This window comes from Phasianus colchicus, chromosome 3 (assembly GCF_987193195.1).
Source record: "Phasianus colchicus chromosome 3, bPhaCol1.hap1.1, whole genome shotgun sequence".
In the NCBI taxonomy this organism is placed as follows: Eukaryota; Metazoa; Chordata; class Aves; order Galliformes; family Phasianidae; genus Phasianus; species Phasianus colchicus.
In genome coordinates, this window is record NC_143438.1 from 11655375 (window position 1) to 11674634 (window position 19260).

The 19260-nt window shown below is 38.5% G+C and overlaps 1 protein-coding gene across 2 annotated transcripts; it reads left to right on the plus strand.

The window, feature by feature from the left end:
- The first annotated feature begins 2029 nt into the window (after nt 1-2029).
- Nucleotides 2030-19056, plus strand: EEF1E1 (eukaryotic translation elongation factor 1 epsilon 1). Of its 2 annotated transcripts, XM_090136957.1 has the most exons (5): nt 2030-2204; nt 4194-4394; nt 10911-11006; nt 18191-18253; nt 18388-18456. In XM_090136957.1, the coding sequence occupies exons 1-4, from the start codon at nt 2097-2099 to the stop codon at nt 18230-18232; spliced, it is 447 nt and encodes a 148-aa protein (XP_089993083.1). In that variant the 5' UTR covers nt 2030-2096; the 3' UTR covers nt 18233-18253; nt 18388-18456. The 2 variants fall into 2 exon arrangements, with proteins under 2 accessions (XP_089993083.1, XP_031445201.2); XM_031589341.2 differs by lacking the exon at nt 18191-18253 and having other exon boundaries at nt 2040-2204; nt 18388-19056.
- Nucleotides 19057-19260: the final 204 nt, after the last annotated feature.

Here is a 19260-nt window from a genome sequence, read left to right on the forward strand (position 1 = left end):
CAACCCACTGATATATTTCACACTGATGTGTGATGTGATGACCCTTAACTTTTGTTATAATAATTTAAAAATTATAAGTACGCAAAGTAGATGGTAAATATGTATAAATATATAAATATTGGTGGTTAATTTTCAGACGTTAGAAAATGAAATCTTTTCTTCTTTGTGGATTTCGGGAGTCTCAACCAATCAACTGCCTTTTAAAAAAATTGATGAAAATTAAGGTATTCCATACAATTTTTGATCATTTATTGACCTCCCAATGGAACACAGCTGGAACTCTGGCACTGCAAAACATGGTTCCAGGAAATAAGCTGAAGAACTACACCGAAAAGCAATGCCGTGTTCAAGGCAGCACAACTCTCTTTTTTTTTTTTTTTTTAAATCTAGAAGTGCTTTGCGGACATTAATATAAAAGAGCAGACAAATTTCTACAAAAGTAGAAAAATCCACTCATGCATTCAGAACTGCTCCTCACTCAGATGAAGGCTCCATGGCCACTTGCGGACTTTTTCTGCAACAGAAGGTACAGATCTAAATGTCGCCTTGTATCAAGACAAGCGTTTCCGTGAGGAACCAGGACACTTGTCAGCATCATCTTATTCAAGATGACGAACACAGCGATCGCCCTGAGCCTGTACTTTGAAATTCTCTATAGCAGGACAAGATCAGCTCATTGTTTTTAGTGAAAACATCGGCTTGGTATCTAAGACTTCTCTCAAGAATGGCATTTTGGTATGCTGGACAAATATTTCTGTCAATCAAAAATTGTTTTAATTTCTAACATTTATGATCAGATATGGAGATACGGTATTTGCAGCAGAATATCTTCAGTTAGAAAGGTGATTAAATCACACCTTTAACGAATCTTAAATTGGTATTTAGTCAGGCCAGGTGGTGACAAGCTCCACATCCTCTTCTTTTGATACCCTTGACCAACATGCACAGTGGCCAAGCGATCTCCCTGCATTCACCTCACAAAATCTCCAGTAATGTAACTGAAATGTCAGCTTTTCCAGTAAATTTGGCTGCAGCTCAACAACAGGTTTGTGAGTTCCAGGGTGGAAGGCAGGCCCTATACATAGAGGGGCAGGCAGTGCAACCTCATCAGCCTTGTATTTGTACGAAGCCGGACTGAGAGACGTGTTCTGTCTAGTTAATCTCATGATATTCCCCAGACAGCACACCACAGCTTGACTAAGAGAGCCATGCAGCTGAGAAACCCACTGCCACAGCGATGCACTGGGCTGACACGATACTGAAAATGGGATTCTCCAAGCTGGTACTGTCATTATATTGAGATGCTGCGTGGGCAGCTGATGACAATGGTCTGAATACTGCATGAACAATGGAACAGGTTGCCCAAGGAGGCTGTGGATGCCCCATCCCTGGAGGCATTCAAGGCCAGACTGGATGTAGCTCTGGGCAGCCTGGTCTGCTGGCTGGTGACCCTGCACATAGAAAGGGGTTGAAACTCAGTGATCATTGTGGTCCTTTTCGACCCAGGCCATTCTGTGATTCTGTGACCCTACGAATGTTGCAGCACTACTTGTTTTTCTCCGTTTATTTGCCTCTTCCAGAGGAGCAACCACAGATCCATTCTAGCTTAAGGACGAGTCTGCATCTCATGCCCCATTGAACCAGTACAGGACAGACTAACGCCAAGCCCGGCTCTGCGCAGCACCAGGCAACCGAACAGCCCTCTAACCTCATCCCCCCCACTTCCAGCCCCACGCACGACCACCTCCCCGCCCAGCCCCAAACGTCACACCCTGGCAGCGTTCCCCCTCCCGCCCTCCACGCATGCGCAATTTACAAAATGATGCGCGCCCACTTCTGCGCGCGGGCGTTCTTTGCGCATGCGCACTCGGCGAGCCGCGGAACGTCCCTCGCTTCTCCCGGGGTTTCAAAACGCGGATTGGCTCCTCGCAAGCGCGGACTGAGCCGAGCGCCTGATTGGTCGGCTGTGTCCTTCAGCCCAATGGCAACGATGGTTGTTGAGGAGGTGTGGTGGCGTGTTCTCCAATGGGATTAGAGGTTGTTGGCGGGTGGCGGCTGGGGCCGGTCCTTTCCGACCAGGTGCTTCTCCGGGAAAGATGGCGGCCGCCGCGCGGCTGGGGCCGGTAGGGGATGAGCTGGCCTTACTGGAGAAGGCGCTGGGCCTGCAGAGCGGGAACAAGTACGGCGCCCAGGGGGAGCGGCAGGTGAAGGGAGCCAGGAGGGGACGGGGCTGGGAGCGGGCAGCGGCGCGCGGGTCCTTTCCCTCAGCTGTCCCCGTCCTGCGCCTTCATCTCTTCTCCTTCACCTTTTTCCACCGCTCTCCTCTCGCTGTGGCGTATCGCTGTCGCCCGCACGCCCAGGGAGCTTCTCCCTCTGTTTAAGGGCTTATTGTGCCTCGTTGGAGACGTGTCGGCTTAACGCGTGCGGTGCTCTCCTTGTGCCTGCCTTTCCCTGGTGTCAGTGCGGTTCTGTTTGTGCTGACGTGGTGAGAACAGGGTAGGGTTTTTCGGTGTTAGAAATGCATCTGAGGTAAAGGGATTTACGCGTTAAAATTCTGCTCGTTTTAAAGTCGGTGCCTCGGTACGTTGAAGCTTACAGCAAGGCGGTACGTTCTGCAGCTTGAAAGGCAACAGGGGCTTGAGGGAAATAGTGTGGGGAACAGGGGAAGGGCGGTTGTGTGGGAGCTTTTGCAGGCTCCTCTCTGAGAAGAATACCAGAGAAAAGCAACTGTGCAGTCCCCTTCTGCTTTTGTACGTGTTGCTTTCCCTTTATTTAATTTACTGTTCATGATTACAGTGCTCAGTATCCACATGTGCATTCCTTGGTTTGGAGTGTAATAAGGCTTCCTTAGTTAACAATTCAAATGATGTTTCAGTGCCATGACTGGCATTAGTCTGAAGGTGTGAGTCATGAAATCTGGCTGTCCATCGCTTTCCTGACTACGTGTTCAGTGAAAAAAAGGCATAGTCAGGGACTCCAGGTAGAACTGTAGATTAAATACTGTATATTAAACTTGCATCTTATTACATTAACTAAATCTGAAGACAGATGGTGTCCTTTGTGTAGTAAGATACTCTTAAGAAACAACAATGCGTTTCAGTAAGTTTCCATCATGTGATGCCATGAATGAGTGAATAAACTTTATGCTGTTGCGGTGAAGTTGCATTCATTTCAGTTTTGATTCTTAGTGGTCGAGTTTCCTTTCCTGCTGTAAAAGACTGTTAGTACTTGCTCTATTCATTACATGTTCCAAAAGAGCTTCTCAAGACAAACTGGCTACTCATTTTTCCATACCCTCAAAGCCTATCATATGTTCAATTTTAAGTGATTTATATGTTTTGATGCTTCTCTTTGAAGCAATGCTTGTGAAACAGTGACAAGGACCATTTTGTGAAGTTGTGCTCTTGAACAGTAGTTCTGTAACTCCAGTATGTTGCCTTTAAAAATTCTGTCACTAATTCTTGTCTGCTTCTTCATAAAACATAAGTAATTTAATTTCACAACGTAAATATAATCAATTCTTATGATAATAGGGATCTTTAATTTGCCGTAGTTAAAACTATTGAAATGTTTATGCTCCTTTTTTATTAAAGACATATTATGCTTTATTATTATAAACATTTATTAATGCTTTTTCTCAGAGACAATTAATTAAGATCATTTAAGCGCGGTAATATCACTAACAGATGTGCAATTCAAGCCAGAGGTTTGTGTTATGTTGTCCTCTCCGAACTAATAACTTGTTCTGCTATTTGGCAATAGAACAGTAAGTGTGTATAAGTATTTCACTAAGTCAGGCTGTTGTGATGGCAACTGAAAACTTAAGTTGGAGTCTGGAACCTGAAAATGAATCGTGGTTCAGTTAGTGTCTCCTGACAGAGTCAGAACAACACTACTACTTAATGCTAATATTAGTGCAGCTTGATTATTTTGTGATAAATGTGTACTGAACTAAAGGGGTTGTCCACCTGCACACTGAATGTGTAATCTGTAAAAACTGAAAATAAACCACCTCAAAAAGTAGAAAGGCAACATATGTATTTCCCTTTCTTATTACCGTTAGCTCGAAAGCTTACAAATTGATACATTGTTTTTAAGAGTCTTCTGAGAGAATACAAAGAGATAATAGTTAAGCTCACAAAGAGTCTGCTGAGGAATGGGTTTTATAATGCAACATTTCTTCCTTTTTCTAGGTTCCTGTTCTGCAGACAAACAATGGTCCTGGTCTGACAGGATTAATTACCATAGCTTCCTACTTAGTTAAACAGGCTAAGAAAGAGCAACTGCTTGGAAGTTCTGCAGAGGAAAAAGCTGTGGTTCATCAGTGGTTGGAATACAGAGTGACTCAAGTAGACAGACAATCTAGTAGAGAAGATACCAGAACAGTTCTGAAGGTAAGGAGTGCTTAGTTCTAACTTGCCAATGCATTTTGGAGAGATTAGGCCTTGAAAAATATCAGTGTGCTAACACGAGGAAAAACAAGTACGTGATCAGTAACTGAAGACTTGAGAGTATCTTTCAGTGCTGGCTTTTCTTCTGCTTTTTGATTTGTATTAACGAAATAAAAGACACCTGAAAACAAACTCAAAAGTACACGAAGCCGATCTCTTACCGTGTTTTATGGCTGTAATGCTGTGAACTGCTCAGAACATTCCAGATAGAGATTGTTTAATAGCTCTGTCTTGTGATGCACTGGTTTCTATCTTCATAAAACCTCAGTTACAAACAAGCTGTGCTGTATTTCAAGATAACTCTGCGCAGATATAGATTTTTTTTTTCCTCCTGATTTAGTAATTGGAATATAGTCCATACTGAGAAACAAAACCTTCAGATTTTGCAATCTTCAAATTAAGCTGCTTTGTATGGAGCCTTCAGACAACTGTACTAAGTTTTTCTTGTAGTCTGAAGTTTTCTTCCTCTAAGACAGTTGGAAACAACAACAAAAAAAAAAACCTCAGGGGTAACCCCATTATTTAAGCAGCCAGATGGCAGGGAGTAGATTGAAAAGCTTATTCTATTTTGCTGCTTACACCTTGTGACTGATAATTGGAATCTTTGCAATCTTTTGGGAACGGAGCTTGAAGAGAAAAATTGCTTTATGCTTTTAAATACTGAGGGACTGTTTACCAAGTGTATATGAAACACACATCAATTTTAAGTAGAAAGACCCAAATGCTAAATGTGCTAAATGCTACTTAATCAGTCTAGGTTTTGATGTAGCTTTGTGAGTTGCTAGGCATTAGATTGACTGTACTTCATGATAGCAGAGTTTTAATGCTTCTGATTTTTGTTAGGTGTGGCAGATCTGAGTCAAATAAAATTGCAGCAAGCCAAAGATAGACTGCTGCTCCAGCGTTCTTTCTAGATATAACTTTCTGCGTTGCTTGAAATCAAAGGAAATTTTACATTTTGGGAGTGGTGCAAAGCAATATGTTGTTAATAATTCATTATCCTTCTCTAAGTGACAGCACCCTAAATCTTAAGGACATGGGATATCATGTCTGGTAAAAAGACCAAGTTGGCGAGCATCCTAAAGAATCATTTCTTTCACTTACACCTCAGATAATCTGAGTTATCTTGATCTCATTTTATCTATGGGATGAGCACAAGCTTGCTTTTTTTTTTTTTTGTAACAGCACTAGTTTTATCTTCTATGTAGATGGTATCAAAACCTTTACAGTCAGAGCTACTCTTTGAAAGTGCTGTCTATCCCTCAAGACTTAAGAATTCAACATGGAGGCATGGACTAATTATGATTTAACTTAAAGTTTAGTTATACTTTGAACAGGAGGTATTACAAGGTGAGGTGCCTGTTGGAGATCCCTTTCTACCTTTTTTTTTATATATATAATTTGATAGAAGACTGTTCAGCTGTGTAGAGCTTCATCATGCCAGTCACGAATTACCTTCCTAAAATTCTAGGCAACATCCAAACAAATGAATTGCATCTTGCAAGGATTTGCCCTTAGTCTAACTCACAAAAATTAAAGACTTGAGGTCTGAGTGGCTTAAATGATGATACCTGCTTTGTCATTGCACCCACAAGTATTTTGTAGAACTGACTGGGTGGTAATACCAGATATGTTTTTTTATTCTGAAGCTGGTATTTTTTTTCTTTTTCAGTTCTGCCCTTAGCAGCGCTGACAGTTCAGAAAATGCAATTTACTAAAACAGATATGGGATACAGATATTAAATTATTTCCAAACAAAACTTCATTATTGAGAAAGTCTCCCTGAAGTTATGCTGACTATGGTGTGTGTGGGGGGGGGGGGGGAAGAGAGAGGGGGGGGAGATCCTAAATAGCAGTTAAAATTTTATCTGCAGTTTTTCTTTCATAGCAGATGTTGAATGGCCAGAGTTTATCTTGATGCTGTGGAATTGCTCCAGCACTAATAATTTTGCAGGGTAGCAATTAACTTTTTTTTTTAATTTGTTCTCTTGCTACCGTGATTAATCAGAACAAGAGGCAGCCTACCATTAAAGTATACTATGCCAAAAGGGAGTATGAGAAGGGAAAAGAAAGGAGGGGGGGGACTAAAATAGGGAGGCAAGTCTGAGACTGTAGTTTTACAACATGTCTGGAATAATCAATGGCAGTCTTGGGACAGTTGCAGCCTAGAGCCACAATTTATAATAAGCTGTGCCAAAAACAGTTCAGTTGCTTCTGTTGTAAACTTTAGGCTGCCACTAGTTAACCCTTAAATGAGCTGATGGGGTTCTGAAAAACATCAGTTAATAACTGCTGTAGTGTTTGCTAATTTGAAGAGAGGGGGGTTTTTCTTGTTAGCCTTAAGAAAACGTTTGTAAGCTTGTTCTTACTGACATGTTGACTAAAGCTGTTACCTGATATGAAAGCAATTGCCAAGAATTTTTAATATATTTGGAGGAAAAGCCATACAGTTCAGAAATTTTCAGTGCAAGTGTTTAATAGTTCTGTCCAAATCGGGTTGAGCTCTTGTGCTGGACAAAATAAACAAGAGCAACGCCTGTGGGCTGTTCTACAGACATGAAGAAATAATTACTGTCAATGGTAGTGATGATATGTCCAGTGTGTTATGTTAACTTCAGTTTCCACAAGATGAGACAGTATTTCCTTTGCTTCTGATCAATGGAATGATTTTTAATTAGTGGGAAGTTAAATTACATATGAGGAGTGAGGGGAATATCTAAATTCTTGAGTTTTTCTTGATACCAAGTAGGGATTCTGCTCCTCTGCCAAAGAACTGAGAACTTCTGAGAAATGCTTATGCCACCAAATTTCTGCTTGAATATTAATAAATTCCATTCGTGAGCTTTGAATGTCTCTGATTTGTCAATTTTATGTATTGAAAACTTGGTATCTGGGGGGGTGGAATACCATCTACTCAGAATGTAGCTGGGAGTTTCTACTGGATTTCACAGAAAAGCTTCTGTGGAGTTGTAGAAAGTTCTAACTCTGAATTTACTTTTTCTGAAAAGTAGTTAAAACCAAGAATTTGTGTGCTACTTGCATCATCTCATAAAATTCCATGATTACAGTGAATTCTGTCCTAATTATTGTGCTTTCTGGCTCCAATCATGAAGTTCAATTAGAAATCTAAATACATTGTTACAAGCTTCAGTTATTGTTTGTTTTACTTGTCTGAAAAATTGCTGTTTCTATCACTGTGTCTGTAGGTTAATTCATTGCATATGCCTTCTGTGGCATTAATCCATGGTTTCTGTATGCTGTTTTTCAATGGGTTGCCTAACCACTTCAAGATTGTCCAGCAAGCTTTACTGGAACTCTGTGCCTGTTCTCACTCCTCTCCTTTTTCTAAGAGTGAAATTGTTTGCTTGCAGGCATAAAAGATTGTGTTTTGCTTATTTGAGCAGCATGTGGTAAGAGAGCTATCTTTCTTCTGTCCTTTGCAGAAATCACATTATGAACATAATATTCTTCCAGACCAGGTTCAGCTCACCTTTAGATAGATGTCTTGCATCAGAACTAAAAATAAGGATACACCCCTAACCATGAAGTTGTGTCTTTCTTGGATAGGGCTCTAGACTTCTCTTCTTGGATTCTGTGTAGTCCAGGATTTGCTTGTGATATGTAAGTGCTTAACTCTCTTTTTGTGTAAAGGCATTTAGGTGGGAAGTGACCCTGTGACTATTGCTGACTGAAGGAATGTTGAAAGAAAGTACGTAAAGCAGCGGAGCATTTCTATGGGCAAAATATCTAAAATGTAATTAGAGTATGATTAGATCCCTTCTAAGTTGTTGAGTCATTGTAAGAGGCAACTGTTACCTGAGATGCAATGATGGACTCTGTCTCAACTTGTGGTCTGGAAGGGGTTTAGTTAGCTTAATGGATGAACTGGGTTACAGACAATTGTGCTTTGTAGCTAAAGTAAACCACACTAAAAATGTGCTGTATATGGGACGTGTTGAGCTGTCACTGTACATCAAGATATTTTGTGTCATAGAATATCAATTCAGAAATCCATCAGTAAATCCATAAATAATACAGCATCTTGTTTTTTTCTCTTGCTTTTTCCTTATTCATACCCAAAACTGGATTGAAATTGCTGCAGTTGTTCAGTGCATATTATTACAGTAAACTGCTGTTATATTTTAAATGTATCTGAAGCTTGAGAAGGGTTCCTGCAGGATGGCACCAATAAGTTAATTTAGCTACGAGCGTTTTGCAAGACTGTGTCAATCACTTGCTATTAGAGTTGTAAATACATAATTGATTTAAGTAGACATTAAGTATATGAAAAGCAGTGACACAAATAACAGCTAACAGACCTGAATTTCTAGATGGTAATAGAAATTCAAATAGAGTATTGCATTCGTATTTTCATTAATCTCTCCATGACAGGAAGGCTGTTTCAATTTAATACCGAGGACAGTTAAGAAGGCTTGGCTTTCAGGAATTCTAACACAGCTGGCAATTAGCCAGTAATATAATAATCTATGGGAAGTACAACATATGAGGCAGGATTGATTAAATGTTCCTAGTGCATGTAGAAAAGAATGGACTGTGGTGTTTGTAAATTAACTTGACTTTGATAGTTTGAAATCAGTATTTTTCTGTATCTTATGAGAGGAATGTGTGTATTCCAAAAGAAAATTGCAAACTAATGCTGATTTATCCAAGACTAAGCATTTGTCAAACTGCCAGTTAAGTGACTTGATAAAATTTTAATTAGAATAAATAATTGTTAACACTTCAATGGGTAACTTTACTTCAAAGTTTGAGTTATTTCTTACTGATAAATAATTTGAGTATTTACAAATATACCGTGCAGCGTGTGTACTGTCTTGAAGATTTTCTCATGTGAGCTTTTTTAACATAGCTTTTGCTTCTGTTACATGAATAAAATTCAACAGAACCGTAGTTACACATTTAAAGTAATTTGAGACCTAACTAACAAGAACAAAGCAGCAAACCAGTCTTAAAAAAACATAAATAGCTACATAGCTGGAGGCAGATGATCATACAGAGTTTGAACTATACAGGGGTTAATATTTTTCCTTGATTTGCTCTAGTAAAAGTAAATCAAAGCAGACATTTGGATGTTTAAATATTAGGAAGCACAGGACTCCTGTCAAAAAGAGGCTGCCAAAGAACATTGCATAATGGAGTCCAACTTACCACACTTAAATGCAGGGTCAGATGTGTTTCCCTTTTTTTATATGTATGCACATATGTAGGATATGTCTGCATATTTGAGAAAGCAGAATTATGGAGCTAGAATTGCAATTCAAGCTAAATCTATTTTTTTACCTTCAGTAATGAATAAATCCCATATTCTTCCCTTAGATGAAACAAGCTGTAGTTGAGACTGTTAAGTCTTTTAGTGTGATCTTTGAAAAATATTGTTTAAGCTTCTTACCTGCATTTCCAGGAGGAAGTTAATATGGGCTAAGAAAACTGGCAGGAGTCCTCTGTGCAAAAAGGAGTGCATTTACTAGAGGCTTGTTTGTTTGTTTTCTAACCAGCAGAGGAATATTAGCAGGAAATTTCCACATACGAGGAAAAGGTGGGAAACTGTTTTCCTACTTTTCAGGAAAGAACATCATAAAAACCAGTTTGCCCTTAGGATTAGAGCTAAGTAAATCTACTGGCTGTTACATTTTCTTCAGAGGGAGGTGGAGGACACAAAGATGTGTGACTTGGATGAGAAGTAGGTAAGGTGTGGTGAAATGGATGGGTGAAGAGAGAGCTGCCAGGCAGTACCTGAATTTCAGAAACAATGCAGTTGAGCAACAGTAAACATCAGCCTTCTATTTTCCTGCAGAGAATGATTGCATATGTAAAGGAGTCCTTAAGTAATACAGACTTGAACTGTTTACTCACTGAACTGAAATGGAAGGCATCTGCTAGACAGCCTTGTAACATCTAATAGGGAGTTGCTGAGCAAGAGAGGTACACTTTAAGTTCAGAAGCAGTGCTCCTTTGTATGGGCTTCTGTAGTGACTGGACAGTATTGATTGTGAATTGCTATCGGTGATTTCAACATAAAATAAAAGCAGCTAATTAGCTTCAAGTTCCAGGCATGAGCTTGAAATGCATTGTCTCCTACCCCATCATACCTTTGTTTTCCTCACTTGTTGCATATTTGTAATTTAAGAGTTTCTTTGAAGCACTGGTGTTCTTATGAGTCATACACACTAGCCAAGAAAATGCATGACTCTAGGTGTTGTTTTTTTTTATTTCAGTAAACTGTAGTCTAGAAAAGATGGATTTGAAAGTATTTAGGAAGTACTTAGAAATTTTCATCTTTGTATGTCTGTCTTCTTTTCTATGTTTGGATAAATTAAAGCTGGCGTTTATTGTACATGCATGGTCTCAGAGGAAGTTCTCTTTTTTTTTTTAACTGCCTTAGTGTTTTGTCTAACTACATCAGCACTATAATCATTTTTTTTCAATTATTATTTTTAGCATCTTAATGCGCACCTTGAAGATAAAGTCTACTTTGCAGGAAACAGTTTTACCTTAGCAGATATTCTGATGTACTACGGATTGCATCATGTTATGGTAAGTACTGTTTGCATTACTTTTACATGTGTACAACCATCGTAATTGCTTGTTTATGTGAAGGGCAATTTATTGCTGTACAGGTTGATCTACTGAATTAATCAATGACAATTGATGGGGGGGAAAAAAAAGAGATTTCTTACAAAGATGTTCAAATATAATTTGTCTATAAATGTTCATTTTCTATCTTTTTTACATTTAGCCATAGATCTGTGAAAATAAGTTTTATCTGTAGTACAATGTCTGTACTACTTTAGTTTCCTATATATAATATGAGAATGATACTTGTCCCTCTGTTTCTATCTACGAGGAGTCTTCAGGTCTGAAAAATGTCTCTGCAGAACTATGGGGGTAATCATAGAATCACAGAATGGTCGAGGTTGGAAGGGACCTCAAGGATCATAAAGCTGACTACTGGCAGGGCCACCAACCTCCCCATTTAATACTAGGCCAGGCTGCCCAGGGCCCCATTCAATCTGGCCTTGAACACCTCTGGGGACAGGGCAGCCACAACCCCAATATAATAGTTGATAAATGAAACTCAAAGGTGTCACAATTAAAAGTACTAAAATTGTTAGAAGTACTACCAGTGCTATGGAAGATGCACATTAATCAAGTTCCCGAAGGGTGGATGCATACAAGTCATTTGTCAATGATAAAAGGTCATTTGTGTTTCAAGACTTAGTGATAAGACCTGATAACTTATAGAATATGGAAATAACATGAGGAGCTGGTACTTGGAGTGGTTAACAAGGAGTTTTACTGAAGAAAAATGATGTGGAGGGTCTTCATATGTAGCTCGGGGTTTACTGAAGTGCTTAAAAATTGTTCTACCTCACTTCTGAACCTCGAGAGGTAATTTGAAAATGAAGAAATAGAAGTTAGTTGTATTTGAGCAACTGGAATGTAATTGCGAGTGCTCCTTCTCTCAAGTGAACACTGCTAAACAAATGAAACCAGTCTGCCGAAGTCTCGAGGATAAAGTCAGTGAGTTTTACATTAGGAAACAGGGGAAAGGGCTCAACTAGTTAAGTTGTTGGTTTACACAATTGAAGGCAGAGTACTAGAATGCTGTGCTTCAGAAGGGATTTTGAAGAGAGGAGGCAGGGGAAGAGATCAGGTAATGAAATATAACAAAAAAATGAAAGAGATCTTATGTTGAAGTTATACTTGAGTCATATTTTCCTTGTAAGGGATAGATGTGTTAACTGGTATGTCAAATAATTACCTTTCACATATTGTATAGTAGTATAGATGTGTAAGAATTCTTTTAAAAATGACTGTGTAGTGTAAGAGAATGAAAACTCAAATGAGACATTTAAAAAAAAAAAACTTAGGCTGGGGAAAATGAAGCATATTTTATATTTAGAGTTTGCTCTAGAGTAGACCACCTAATCAAGAAGAAAAGATACAAGTTATTGCTTTGGGAAATAGAGCAGATGGTAAAAACAAATGACTTAGTGCTCCTGGGTGCCTGCAACCATGCAGGCACTAGTTGGGACGAGTTTATAGTACAACATCTGCTTCTGAAGTGCTTGATTTTGTAGAAGATGATAATTTTGTGACTCAGAAAGGTATAAAGGGCAAATAATGGGGTTGCTATCCAATAGAGGAATATCAGAAGCTACTCACCAGGGATTAGCTAGATTGTGTATGTTTTTAAGGCTTTAAATTTGATTAATGTTAGTAGTTAACTAAGTAGTTAATAGAAGAAAGATATCTTGAACTGTGGAATCCTGTGATTTTTTTTTTTTTTTCCTGTAATGTGCCTCAAGCCTTAGGTGGAGGGGAAAGCTGCTCCATCTTTTAATGTGGTGTGTTCCAAGGAAGCAGTTCCTCATATCCGCTGCTGTTTGAGCTAAGCCTTATGCAGAATACCTTGTCTTTTATAATCTCTTAAAATAAGAGATGGGGACGTTTTGTTGTCTATGGATCTGAAGGTGTTGCTGATAAAGATCCTTAGGGTTAATCTCCCTGCCTTTGATGGGATAACAGATAGCTCTATCAAAATACTTTACGTACTTGTGACATAACTGTGATTGTTAGCTGAGCATTATTAAAAGTTTTGACATCATGCACATGTTATTGGAAACAGTTTTAACTAAGACCACCTGCTTTTACTACTAACTTCTCCATCTTTTATTAGTGTTTCTGTGTATAGATAATACATCTCTATAATCCTCTGCACTTCAACTTTTGCTTTGCACTGCTCATTATCCAGGTGGGGTTCTGGAAACTGTGTTTTTGTCAGTGAAGAATCAGTAGGAAAAACTGATTCCTGATTCAAATTGACTAATAGCAACTTTTAGTCTTACAGTTGCATGCCTTTCTTTTGTTCTTCTTTTTTGTTTAGCTTAATAAGCACAACAACAGATGTTGAGAAACCCATGCGATGAGGAAGGAATTAGGATTTTAGTGAGTGGAGGTAACTAAGGGTAACTTTTTGTTCTTCATGCAGACTAGTAGAGGAAAAAAAATGTCTCTTAATTAGAAATATACACTTGTAATAATGAGGCAGTAAGTAAATTGTGTACAGTGTTCTGCATCATGATATAGGTCACAAATACCCAAAAAGTGTAATGCTTGGTGCTAGCTATCAGATGCATTCTTTTAAATTGGTGTGACTTACACTGTCATATGTAATTCCATGTCTCCACGTGTCTTCTAATGTAGAATCAGAATCACCAAGGTTGAAAAGGACCTCCAAGACCATGCAGCCCAACCATCTACCTACCCTCAATATTTTTGCTCTGAACCATGTACCTTACTGTGTATAAACACTCTTGTCTTTAGACATACAGATTACTCAAATGTTTACATAGATGAATATGATCAACAGTGAAGTTCTGCTAGGTGAAAGCTCAGATTGCAAAGAAAATATGAATTAGGAAATATTGCTTGAAGATAATTCAGGCAGTCAGTAAGCATTAAATTCCCCTGTAGTGATGAACACTTTAAAGTTTTAATTTGTAAATAGAACCAAACTTGTGAAGTGCTGTTTAAAAATGTTTAAGAGAAATTATCAATACAGAGGCTGATCTGACTTGCTTTTTTTTTTTTTATACTTTGTAAATTCAGGCAGAACCAAAGTAGTCATCTCTGATCTATGTGTCTGAATTTAAAATTTATTTAATGAGTGCTGGAAAATAACTTGGGGTGAAATTTATATATCTACAAATAGAAGCCTCAGTCAAAATTCTGGGGTCAAGTCTAGTACAATCTATTACCAAACAAAGTGAGTTATGCTCCTCAAGTCAGAACTACTAATATAGAAATATAATGAGACTGCATTAGTAGTTTCTTTTTCTGTTATTTTTTTCATGATAATATTTGCTGGGGCCATAAGCACAAGAAAGATGTAGAACTCTTGGATGGGGTCCAGAGAAGGGCCACTAAGATGATCAGAGGGCTGGAGCTCTCCTATGAAGAAAAGTTGAGGGAACTGGGCTTGTTTAGCTTGGAGAAGAGAGCTCCAGGGAGACCTCATTGTGGCCTTCCAGTACTTGAAGGGAGTGTGTAAACAGAAGGGGGAACAGCTGTTTACATGGGTGGACACTGATAGGACAAGAGGGAATGGTTTTAAACTGAGACAGGGGAGGTTTAGGTTAGATGTTAGGAGGAAGTTTTTCCACACAGAGGGTGGTGAAGCACTGGAACAGGTTGCCCAAGGAGGTTGTCAACCCTGCATGTAGTGGAGGGGTTGAAACTAGGTGATCATTGTGGTCCTTTTCAACCCAGGCCATGATTTTCAGTAATTAATGGAATTGCCATAATTTTTTTTAATATTCATTGATGCACTACTTATCTGAGAACCTGGATAACAGGCTTTCATTCTAAAGAATTATGCTAACAGTCCTTAATTTACAAAAAAATAATTAAAACTTTAAAGGTACATTAATTCTTAGCTTTTCCTCTAACAGCAGGAAATGAGTTAAAACCACATGAAATGTATCTTACAGAATTCTGGATTTGGCTGTTTTGTTTTCTACTTTCACCTCTACTTCCACCTAAAGGCTAGATTAAAATCTGGTAGTATCTGTTCTTCTTATGCAGAAGAACTCTAAATATACACAGGTGTTTTTAGACTTCCCATGCACATGCAGGGTACAGGCATGGGAGTTTGTCTGCATCCCCAGTGCTACTGAAAGCAAATATAATTAAAGCTGGTATAGTTACAGTCCTTCTAGAAACTCTTCTGTTTGCATTGTGTGATGCCCGTTTTCATTATCCTTTATGAGCTTTGTGGCAGAAGAGTAAGGCTTTTTTATTTTTTTCCCCATAATTAAAAAAAACCATCAAATTGAGTGTCTGCTTCTTTGCTATTGAAATAATTGCTTTAATAGCAAATAATTATTTTAACAGCAGAACAGCAGCCTTTCTTAACTTGGGGGAATTATCTAATTTAATGAGGAAGAATAGAAAATACCCATCTAACAAAATGTTGTAAAAATGCCATGGAACTGATCTCTAAACAATTAACCTAAGAGTTATGTCCTGAGTAAAAAATAGAGCATGCCACAGAGTGCTTTTTAATATATTTCACTGAGAATACATTATGTAAATAAGCAAAGATATCTTGAATGCTGTGCCTGAAGTACAGAAAGGGGTTTTACTTTTAGAGAACCTGTCTGTGAAGCCCTTCAGATGTTTCTTCACTATACTTACAGAATGGAGGAGGACTATTTTCCTAATACTATTTTTGATTAATATCAAAGAAAAGTGAGGATGGAAAGTTAAAAGTATAAAATCTTGAGGAGAAGAAATGTATCTCCTGCCAAATCTCAAGTTTATTTTGAGCACTCTTATAACCAAGTGCTTACCCACTATGGATGTTGGAAATAGGGTATTCTAATTATAATACTCATTGTAATACTTAGTGTACCATAAATCACTGAACTTAGTGCTTTTAGTACTTGCTCATACTTTACTATGAATGAGGATGAGTATTAATTTTAGATTATTTTTTGGCTGTATATTGCTCTTTTCATACTCTGTGTTGTTTTGTAAATGCTTCTACAGCTTCATAGCAAGCACCAGCTTCACACTGTCATTAATTACAACAAACTGCATGTGATTAGAAGCATCTCCCTCTAAATGGTAGTGCATGTTTATTTTGTCCTGAATGTAGCATACTTAAAGAACCTCAGGCAGCTTATCAAGTATCATAATTAAAAAAGCATTCAGTCTTGCATTTTAATTGCTTCCACTTTTTGTTTGTAATACCTCTGTCTGTAACAAGTTGTTCATCTTACCAGTATTGTTCTTTTCCACTTGGCTAATAAAGCTCTGTTAAGTTTCTAGCTCAGCTAGAACTGCAGGCATTAAGGTGAATCAGTGCATCTTGATGGCTGACTGAAGTGAGGTGAATCCCATACTATGTGGCTGTGTAGGGAGACAAGGTAGGGTAGTTCACATGAAGATCATATTTTGTTCCCAGTAGTTTTAGAGCTTTCAAGCTTACTCAATACAGTAGGTTAACATGAAAAGCAGATTGTTGTCTAAATTGATACACTAACTTGGTTCCAGAGGAATGAGATCTGGAATTAGTAATCAAGGCAAGGTAATACAGGCGATACAGTGTGGAAGTAGTTAGTTCTACTGCTTGCTTGAAATAAACTGAAGTAAGAAGTCTTAAAAGATTATCTTAATTGTTTTAGTTTAGAAGACTTTGAATAGTATAGATGACACGTAATCATAAATGACTTTGCTTGGTCAGTACTATGATAAAAGTAGATTGGAAGCTCTTTATAGTTGTTACCCAGTATTGCAGTGGCAGGGAGCTGTTGGAGTAGCTGTGTAATCCCAGCTCTTCTTGTGTCTGTTTAACTCTGAATTACACTGAACGCATGACTGATACTGACTTGAAAATTTGGGAATGATAGAACTTAACTGTAGGAGTAAGGGATAAAAATTTCAATACTTTTATGACATACAGACATCTTTCAGTTTATTTTAACATAATAATTTGAACCATGTCATTGCCTTTCTATTAAGGCTAGATAGCACATTTGTATAGTGAATCACAGAATCATAAAATGGCCTGGGTTGAAAAGCACCACAATTAATCACCTAGTTTCAAACCCCCTGCTACATGCAGGGTTGCCAACCACCAGACTAGGCTGCAGAGAGCCACATCCAGCCTGGCCTTGAACGCCTCCAGGGATGGGGCATCCACAAACTCCTTGGCAGCCTGTTCCAGTGTGTCACCACTCTGTGTGAAAAACTTCCTCCTAATATCTAACATCTAACCTAAACCTTCCCTATTTTAGTTTAAAACCATTCCCCCTTGTCCTATCACTATCCACCCTTGTAAACAGCCATTCCCCTTCTTGTTTATACGCTCCCTTCAAGTACTGGAAAGCCATAATGAGGTCTTCCCGGAGCCTTCTCTTCTCCAAGCTAAACAAGCCGAGTTCCCTCAATCTGTCATGTATAATCAATGAAAATTATATAAAGGAATATTATATAATCAAATAATATTAAGATGTTATAATAATGAAATAAGCAAGAGAGTTAGGCACAGTGAGACAAAGAGAATAAATAGGACACTTTCCCGTGTCGTGGGCTTGCTCAGGAAAGACCAGTGGAGTGGATCTTCTGAAGATCCTTCCCTACTGGTAGTCAGCTCTTAAATGGGTCTAGGAGAGGTGCAGCCAGGCTCCAACCCTTCCTGCAGCACAGGTGAATTGCTTTCACCTGTGCTCCTAGGGCTGACTCATTGCTCGCCTCAGGTGATTAATCAGAGGTTCAGGCCGTGACTCAGCAGTTCCCATACATGTCCTCATGGGAGAGGTGTTCCTGCCCTCTGATCATCTTAGTGGCCCTGTTCTGGACCCTCTCCAAGAGCTCCGCATCCTTCCTGTACTGTGAATCCCTGTGCCGTGTTGTTTCTTGGTAACTATCATAGAATTATTACTCAAAGAGAAAAACAACGTTCCTCTTTCCTATTCAGTATGAAATGGCCTGAAAAAAATGTATTCCTGAACTTTTAATACACTTTGCCCTTGACCAGTGAGGCGAGACCACCTGCTGAATGAGAGGAGTGCACAAGACTTGTGCAAGTTGAGGAACTCTCCCCAGCTCCTCAGTGTTATATGGATTTGTAGACTGGTTAAATTCAAGCAAGCTAACACTTTTTCCCCCACCTCCAAGTATGTCATACAAATGTGTTTTCCATTCTGCAGATGTGTTCATTTGAGGAAATAAACGTATGTTTTGGGCTGTGAATCTTTATCTGTGAAATGAAGGTAGGACACTGCTGGACAGTAACAACTTTCTGCAAGTTGAAATCAGCCGTGAAGCTTTGCACTTCCTTTTTCTCACCACGTTTCATAATATTTATAATGCAATTTATTGGTACTTTTATTTCTTCCCCACGCAGGTGGACCTCACTGTGCAAGAAAAGGAGATTTACCTTAATGTATCTCGCTGGTTCAACCACATTCAGCATTATCCGGGTGTCCGACAGCACCTGACTAATGTCGTCTTTATCAAGAACAGGTTATATACTAATGCTCATTAAGGAAAATTTTAATACTGTGTCAGGGTGGTATTTGGGAGTCTAGAAGTTACGTTGTCCAAAACCACTGCCTTGCAAATACTGGTTTGTAAGCTTCTCTACGTGAACCGAAACTGGTGATGCCTCAAGTAATACAGTTCCATTGAATTGTTATTGTTTGTTCAAGAATTTGAACTAGCTACAGAATTTTATCGTGTATCTGATTAAATGCAGCAATGACAGAAAGATGGGAATTGAGTTTTAATTCACTATTTTTTAAAGATGAAATGTTCTTTTAGTTAAGCGTTCAACTGTAATTACATGGTCTTTGTAGGAGAGAATTACTTATTTTCCTTTGACTACACACTCATTTTACTATTTATTGAGTTTTTTGCGTGTGTCCCTCTTTTCATTTTATTTTCCACAAATGTTTACGCTAGTTTTGTAAAAGTTAAGAGCTATATTGTGTGCCAATGATGTGAAAAAGGGAACGTGAAAATGTTACAAAGTATTTATGTGACTGAATAAATTATTTTAAAACTGTAGTCTTAATTTGGATGTGCAAGTCTGTAGCTTATTGGAAAAAAAAAAAAAACAAAAGTTAGTTTACATGCTATTTCATTTTATGGATTTTGATGTAGACTCCAGAAGCATTTCTTTCACATTAGTCAACAGTATTAGCATTCATCAAGATTTTGCGTGCTGTCATTTCATGTTATTTCCACAGAAGAAAGATTGCACATTTCAAGGTCCTAA